At 36.4% G+C, this 9,151-nt stretch overlaps 1 protein-coding gene across 8 annotated transcripts in view; it reads left to right on the top strand.

The window, feature by feature from the left end:
- Positions 1–9,151, top strand: part of mllt10 (MLLT10 histone lysine methyltransferase DOT1L cofactor) — an 89,327-nt gene that overhangs the window by 15,034 nt on the left and 65,142 nt on the right. For all 8 annotated transcript variants that reach the window (XR_009821180.1, XM_062021209.1, XM_062021206.1 and 5 more), the window contains exon 2: positions 7,919–7,998. Coding sequence is in view for 7 of the 8 variants with exons in the window: in XM_062021209.1 (XP_061877193.1) it covers positions 7,919–7,998 (80 nt within the window). In the remaining variant the exon portion in view is untranslated. The remainder of the gene's footprint in view (positions 1–7,918; positions 7,999–9,151) is intronic.

Genomic DNA, 9,151 nt, shown 5'->3' with positions numbered 1-9,151 from the left:
AGGGTAATGGCAGAAGTGCATTGTGGGTCATGGTATGCTAACTGCTAACTGCTATATGCTACTGTCGTAGCTATTAAAATGGATCACATCAACATTGGCGGTAACATATAAAAACTGAGAAGGGCTGAACTAAAATGGCACCGAAAAGGAAATCATATACTGCATATTACAAGCTGGACGTAGTGAAATATGCAGCAGAGAACGGCGATCGAGCAGCAGAAAGAAAGGACGCTAGCGGGGCGCATACCAGAGGCGACACCGGGGAGGAAGATTTCATCGGATTTAGCGATCAGGAGTGACAGATTGTTTGGTAAACGTATAGCATGTTCTATATGTTATAGTTATTTGAATGACTCTTGCCATGATGTGTTGCGTTAACATACCAGGCACGTTCTCAGTTGGTTATTTGTGCGTCATATGGCGTACACTTATTCAGCCTGTTGTTCACTATTCTTTATTTATTTTAAATTGCCTTTCAAATGTCTATTCTTGGTGTTGGATTTTATCAAATACATTTCCCCAAAAAATGTGACTTATACTCCAGTGCGACATATATATGTTTTTTTCCTTCTTTATAGTGCATTTTCGGCCGGTGCGACGTATACTCCGGAGCGACTTATAGTCTGAAAAATACGGTGTATATATATATATATATATATACAATATATACATAAATGTATACTGGTATATAAAAAGGCTAAACAAATGTTTGCAGCAAATGTATATTTAAAAAACAAAACAAAAAAAAGTGTTCTTAGTTACTAATATATTTTTTCTTATATTATTAGAATCAGCTTTATTGGAAAAGTATATTTAACAAACAACAAATTTGATCTGTTAGACTATGCGCTCTTTGTTCAATGCAATTTCAATCGTTGCTCATTTTCATATAGGGTAATATTCTGACCTCCCTGAATGTTTACTTTGCCAAATATGTAAACAGTTCCTTGAATTAGAGATGAAAACATAACTTACAAGTGGTTTCTTGCTATTCTCCACAATGAAGTCACTGGAAAACCAACCACACTAAGGAAAGTACATTATATACATATGAAGGGCACATAAACATTGAAATGACGTTAAATTAATAATTCAGTTTGGAATAAACTGAAAAAAGCAATACAGTTATGCAGGATGAAGGTTTAGCTCTAATGCCGCCAGCTTAATGCTAACATGCAATGGACAACCTCATTGACAGTAGGGCTGCACAATTAATCGAAATCAAATTGACTTCAAGGTTTTAAGTAGTACGCTAAATAACTGCAAGATGCTGAGGGTTTGTTTCCCGTCACAGGCAACCGAGTGACAGCCTTGTTTGCCAATCCCTTTTCATTTATTACTAATCTTTGTCCAACTGCGAAAAAAATGCACTCAAAGATGGTCGATATCTATTTAGGTAAAATTTTTGCTTACACAAATGAGTCTTTTTTTAAATTTTTTGTTTATTTATTTAGGATGACAAAGTTATTTACCTTCCAATTACAGTACAATGGTAAACATTATAAACACTGTATTGTTTTTATCGATTATTTATTCAGTTTATGAGTATGATGTAGACAAAAGCTCTGAGTCTGTCTGCATAAAGCCAACTATTTTTATGGGAAATTATTGCATATTGTTCTAATGTGTGGCACATTCAGACAATAATATGTTGATTGACAGTCTAAAAGTTACATGTCTTCCTTCACTTGTTATTTTTGCAGTTTTATGCTATTTTATGTTTAAAATATAAAAATCGCAAATCGAAACGCACTCACAATTGTGGAGAAACAAAATCGCAATTAGTTTTTTTCTCATCATTCAGCTCTAACTGCCCACTGCTCCCCAAGGGGATGGGACAAATGCAGAGGACAAATTTCACCACATCTAGTGTGTGTGTGACAATCATTGGTACTTTAATCTTTAATCTTTTTAATCTTTAATTGACAGGCTTACCAATATTAGCACGGCCAATCGCAGGTTACATATACTGTATAGACTAACAATCATTCACACTCACATTCATGTCTATGGAGCATTTACAGTCTCCAATAAACCTAACATGCATATTTTTGGAATGTGGGAGGTAACCGGAATACTCGGAAAAAACTCGCACAAGGACAACTTGATACACTCTCCATACAGAGATGTCCAAATGGAGGTCTGAAGATGCACACGGTGTAAAATTAGACGTTATTGTCGGTAGTAATGTCAAATATTTGGGTGTCGCCTCTCTTTAGACCATCTGTATCGCTCCTGACAGGCGATTGAGATGCTTGTTATTTTTTTATTTGTTTTCAAAATAAAGCACTGAGGAACATATTTATGATTAAAAAAATTGTTTCTAAATTATTATGGCCAATAGTTCGTAAATAGTAGATTATATACAGTATACACATTCATACAATATATTACTTAACTTAGTTTTTATGTAAAAAAAAAAGGTTTTAATGTAAAAAAAATCTTATTTTGAAAGTGTGGCGACATTTGTTTAGCATTGGCGGTGCGCCATGGTCATTTACATGTGTAGAAACATGGCTGTCTTATTTTAGTATGACTTATGGATGTAACGATAAGCGGTAATAATGATAACCGTGGTAAAACTCCCGACGGTTAATATTACCTTTTTAAATCAAAATGATCGAAACGCTGTGATTGATTTCCGCACTTTAATAAACCCACTGATCAACTACCACTAGCTCGATAGCTAGCTTAAATGCTGACATGAATCCATCCATCCATTTTCAACCGCTTGTCCCTTTCGGGGTCGTGAATACAAGACAAATTGGCATCTTTCCCCACTGAGATCGGTAGGTTGGAGTTCAAATCCCAGCCGAGTCATACCAAAGACTATAAAAATGGGACCCATAACCTCCCTGCTTGGCACTCAGCAACATAGGGTTGGAGTTGGGGGTTAAATCACCAAAATGATTCCCGGGCACGGCGCCGCTGCTGCCCACTGCTCCCCAAGGGGATGGGACAAATGCAGAGGACAAATTTCACCACATCTAGTGTGTGTGTGACAATCATTGGTACTTTAATCTTTAATCTTAAAAGAAACGACATACGCCAATATAAACTTTTACAAACACATTAAGCAACTAAGTTATTCTATTGTGTACATTGAACTTACCGATTGTACTTTTGTTGAGTCATCGATCTATACTCAAAAGAATACGACACAGACGCAGGTGTTTTTTTTAAAGAACTTTATTAACGCAAACAGGTGTCTACAACAGAAAGGGAACTCTTGTGATGTCAAAGTGAAGCAAAGTAAACACTTAATTTGCCTTTATCAATAAAAATAAAAATAAATGTACTTTTGCAAATTAAAGTGAAGATGAACATAATTAAACACTTAAAACATGTCTCTTAAAAAGCCAGAACAATATGTGCTTCTTCTGCCAAGAAAGTTTGTGTGCATTTAAATATATACACATATATATATATATATATATATATATATATATATATATATATATATATATATTTTTTTTTTTAATACAACTTGGTTGAAAAATTCCAGTGTGTGTGCAAAAGTACTTTTTGAACACATTCAACAATACCGTGATAAGAATGATAACCGTGGTCACAATAACCGTGATATGAAATCTTTATATCATTACATCCCTAAGACTATTAGGGTTTCCAAAGTGCCCTTTTTTCTGACTCATCACTAATAAGCATTTTATCACTAAGATGATATTCAATATCTTCCTGTGTGCATCTTGCTTTTCGTAAACTGCACAGAAACCGTGAGGTGTAACAGAATGCCGTGCTAATTAACCTGATACAAGGTAGTAACAGCGTTGTGACGGTGTCAGTAAATGGTGACGAGCTAAGGGCGTTGCCACAGCAATGCGTTTTTGATGTGGTAATTGCATTGAAACTATCATCGGCAGTAATGGCGGACTGCAACGCGCTTTGGTGGCACGGCCCAGCAAGGTGCCAACCGACATTAATGGAGGACCATTTTTAAGCAAACAACTTTGAATCACCCTGCGTGCACAAACATTTATACAGTTCATGGCAGCAATTAAACTGCCCGCTGCCAAGGGCCAGCTTATAATGAGTATGAATGTAAACATTGTTAGCTGTGCCGAAACCAGGAAATTGCACATAATAGACTAATGCTGTCAGCACAACATTTTGCTCTGACAGTTAAGGGGTTTATTTTTCACGATGCGCACCATAGCACAAGGTGCTGGTAGTTCTCTCGCCAGAGGGGAAGCCGGCGTGACATAACGGAGAAATATATATCACGTAAAAACAAGAAAAACTTCAACTGGACTGCTCAGCCATGCACTTGCCTTCTCACACCATGCTGGGACTGTTGTCACATGACTGCAGTGCAACACTGGCTGTGTTTTCTGCTTATTTAAATCCAACTAAAGCTGCAGGATGCGTTGCAATTAGGGCTGCAACTAACAACTAATTTGATAATCGATTAATCTGACGATTATTACTTCGAATAATCGATTAATAATCGGATATAAGAGACAAACTACATTTCTATCCTTTCCAGTATTTTATTGGGGGAAAAAACCGCATACTGGCACCATGTTCTTTTAACTTGCCAAATAAAACAAGGCAAGTGTTACAAAAATGTTTTTTTCATAAAGTGCACCATTGTCATGCACAATAGCAATCATTTTGCTTGGGGGAATTTCAAACCTGGCTACTACCTATTCCAACCATTCTGCAATGTTGGATGGTGAATGTCTTTCCTCTAGTGGCATGGTCGTAAGGCAGATTGACTTCATGTTCCAATTGTCTCCAATGTAATGGCATGTGTTGCCAAGGTGGCTACACTTGTCCACACATCAGTAGTGAGAGCAACTTTGCTGCTTGGAATGTCTGCTCGTACTTCCTCTCCATCACTTTGGTAACATAGGTCCACGTGGGAAGAGTGTAACCAGGGTTGAGGACGTGAATCATTTGTCTAAAACCTTCATCCTCCACCATTGATAGTGGCCTCATGTCAGTTAGCAACATATTCAGGATAGCATCAGTCAATGCAGCCGTTTGCTGTGGTGTGCAGACCTTCCTTTGTACCAAGTTGCTAATGCTGGCTTGTTTCTTTCTGAAATGAGAGAAACCATATAATGAACACACATAGTAGCATCATTTACATGTAACTTAATACATACCTAGTTGATTTAATTAATAATTTCTGACGTAAAAGGCAAATACGCCACCACATTAAAAAAAAAAAAGCTAAATGAAATAAATGGACATTGGGGTTGCAGCATACACCAATAATAACAAAGAACTGTAACTCATCAGATCAGAACTGAATCAGATATTGTACATGTTTCTGTTGTAAATAATAAAGGATTCATTTTAGGCTGCCTCTGAATAATAGCATGAAATATTCCAGCACCTTCATAACGTTTAGTTATACTAAAGTGTCACTCAAATCTAAATAGATTTATATAGCTTTATCGGGCCCGGCTACATTGATCCATTATGAAACGAACCTGAGATATTTCAGTCCGCTACGTTTATTTCGAAATTGGTAACCGTGCGGTAACAACACAGAAAATGAAGTCGTCGCACTATCCAAAACGTTCCTAACGCTCTAAAAGTTAATACATAACAGTTGCTGCTGCGCTTCCTTAAAAAAAAAATCTCCTCGTTAACAAAAGATTAAAAACACACAAAGACAGACACAACGGATCAATATACTCGGACTATGGACTTAAAAAGTTACGTACCGTGAGTTCCCTTCATTCATGGTATCCAACATGTTTCCTCTTCAGGTGCTCCCGAAGCAATGTTGTACTTCCGTGCCATGCGAGGTCCATGCTGCACATTATGCAGGAAACTGTCGTCTTTGAAGTCTTTGAAGTGAAGTGTTCCCACACTTTTGACGACTTAGGTCGTACACTTTTCTCCGCTGAGCCATCGGTACTGCTTTCCTCCGCCATTTTTCGAATGCTTCCAGGCAAAGGAGACGGCGTCGTCACGTGAGCTGCATATGACACGTCATTGGCTGGCTTACTGCCTACTGCCAACTCATGAGACGTAGCCACAGCGCATGCGCATAGCATAGATCCAACGAATCGATGACTAAATTAATCGCCAACTATTTTTATAATCGGTTAAATCGATTAGTTGTTGCAGCCCTAATTGCAATGCTTGTCCTAATAGTTTTCAATAATCCCACACAGTAGAAAGTAGGGTGCCCTGGTTCAACTCTTTCACTCCCGATACGATACCCATATTGGAGACTTGATTATTGGCCGATACCGATATTAATCCGATACCATACCTGCACGAACCATATTACATACTTTTATTATTTTGTAATGTGAAATGTTAAAACAAGCTTGATTAAGTCAAACTATTTAGAGAACAATGGTGGGTATGAAAAACACCAACCCTATGCAAGATTTATGAGTTTGAAATTGACTAATTAGTTGTCACAATAATTCATTAAATTAAGCACATGACACAGTAAATTGAATGATGCAGACAGGTTTGTTACCCGAGATTTTCTAATACGCTTTCTTCTTCCGCTTTGTAGACTTTGTATCTGTAAGTAATATGCAACTATTAATATTTTATACTTGGTTATATCGATACATATGATGTTTTGGACTGCAATACTGGTCAATTAAAGACACTAATCAGAATCAGAAATACTTTATTAATCCCTGGGGGGAAATTAAAATTACTTATGTGTTAAGCTGTTGTGTAGCTGCTAGCCCGTAGTAGCCTACAGCCTACTAAGTTTTCCTTTTGTAAATCATGTCACTAAAATACATTGCTTATTGGAGGACATATAGGCCTCATTCACAACGCAGGTCAATTCCGATTTTTCCTTCCATATGCAACCTGTCTCATATTTTTTCATGTCAGTGTGAACAGTGCAATTTAGAATTTTTCATATCTGCCCAGGCCTCTTTTGTATGTGGCAATAAATCATATACATATGCGATGCATCCTTAATGTGAACTCTCTCGCCATTCAGGTTGCATTTATCCGACCAGAACGCCATCAAAAAGCTATAAGTGTCATAATTATTCGCCAAAATAAATAGTAGACAATGGAGCAGAAAACAGGTGAAAATAGAATGTTTTAGAAACTCATGTGAAAGTTTTAGCACTCCTGCTTCCGAATGTTCGCCCACAGACACGCTCTTGAAGCAGGCATTGAAACAAAATATACCGTAAAACGTCATGATGTCATGTCCGCATACAGGTCAGATTGCATTCACATTAGAAATAAAAAAATTTTGTAATGTAAACGACCACATAAAAAGATCAAATTTGACAAAATAATCAGAAATAGACATGTGACCATGCAGTGTGAACGTAGCCTTTGATATTAACTAGCTGTCCAGTTTTGCACTTGTTTACACCCGCAGGACTGCTTGTATCAGAGATTGTTATTCGATATTTTATTCAATATTGAGCCAATATTAATATCGGACCAGGATACCCCTAGTAAAGAATGACATTTTCTGCACTTAAAATGCATGTTTGGTGTCACCACCGTTCTTCCTTTAAATTCTGGGACCTTTAGGCGCATTGGTTCTCAGAAATCTGGATTATAGCTGATTTGGATTATGGGCTCTGCTCAGATCAGAGATAATCTAAAAATGTGTAGAGGTTGGCTATTTATGGAGTTGTCTGTCTGCACTACAACTTTGAAGCCAGGAGTGAAATGAGGATACAACGCTCATGTTGGATTGTGGAATAATATGATAATTGGATTAGTTAGTTAATTTTGCAGAAACTGGAATAAACATTTATAAACAAAATGTGCTTTTCCAATTGCTTCTCAGGGATAAATTGCCCACTCTTGTCTTCCTATTATTAAACTTTGCCATTGACAAATTTTAGTTATGGTATGGGATTAGGTATGGGATACATTTCTTTCCTAAAATTGTAGTTCCACTTGATGAATTTACTGTGTTTTCCTCTCTCTGCAGCCTGCTATGGTATTGTGCAGGTGCCCACTGGCCCGTGGTTCTGCAGAAAGTGTGAATCCCAGGAACGAGCGGCCCGTGTGGTGAGTCTCACATTCTATCTACTCTTATTAATCTACCTGCCTCAGCATAACTAAAATAATGCTATTCTGTAACAGTAGAAGAGAAAGTCAAACACAAATACAAATAGACGGAGTAGACATTGAAAGGGTAAAATAAAACACATTTTGGGTATAATAATAGATGATAAAATGAACTGAAAACCTCATATAAAAATATACAATATAAAGTAGCAAGAAACACGTCAATGACTAAAGCAAAATATGTTCTGGACCAAAAGTCACTCCATATTCTCTACTGCTCACTAGTGTTACCATATCTGAGTTATTGTGCAGAAATATGGGGAAACAACTACAAACGTGCGCTTCATTCACTAACGGTGTTACAAAAAAGATCAATTAGAATGATACATAATGTTGGATATAGAGAACATACAAACACTTTATTTATTGAATCAAAAATATTGAAATTCAACAAACTAGTGCATTTGCAAACAGCTAAAATTATGTACAAAGCAAACTATAACCTGCTACCCAAGAATGTACAACAATTGAGAGGAAAATCTAATTTAAAACATTTCTATGCCCGTATAACACTTAAGAGCTTTAGCATATCAGTGTGTGGAATACATTATGGAATGGATTAAGCAAAGAAATCAAACAAAGGACTAATATGATTCAGTTTAAGAGACTGTTCAAACTACAAGTGTTCACAAAGTACAAAAAAGAACAATTATCATAAATATATTGAACCTTTGAAAAAAAAAAAAAAAGAGACAATGATTATTTATGTATTTAATATTTGTTTACTTACTTATGGTATATTTATGTATTTATTATTTATTTATTTACTGATCTGTTACAAACAGAACAAAGCAATGAGATAAGAATGATATGAAAGGGGTTAGGATTGAATAAGCTCTGCTTTTTCCTACTCCTTTTCGGACATGCTGTAATGAAACCCCTGGAAATATGTGATGCATTACATTGTAATTGTATTGTATGCATGTTCGAAATGAACTGAACTGAACTTGTTAATTTCCTGTTAATAACTGCTTACTTTCTGCTGTAATGTGGTTCCATCTACACTTCCCAAACTTTACTAAGCACTTATTTTTGGTGTTGCTTAAAGCTAGCTTAGCGTCTATTTTAGCTATAAGTATGCCTGCTCCTGGTT

Source organism: Entelurus aequoreus, linkage group LG15 (assembly GCF_033978785.1).
Source record: "Entelurus aequoreus isolate RoL-2023_Sb linkage group LG15, RoL_Eaeq_v1.1, whole genome shotgun sequence".
NCBI classification, from domain to species: Eukaryota; Metazoa; Chordata; class Actinopteri; order Syngnathiformes; family Syngnathidae; genus Entelurus; species Entelurus aequoreus.
This window is presented reverse-complemented; position numbering and strand designations above follow the sequence as displayed.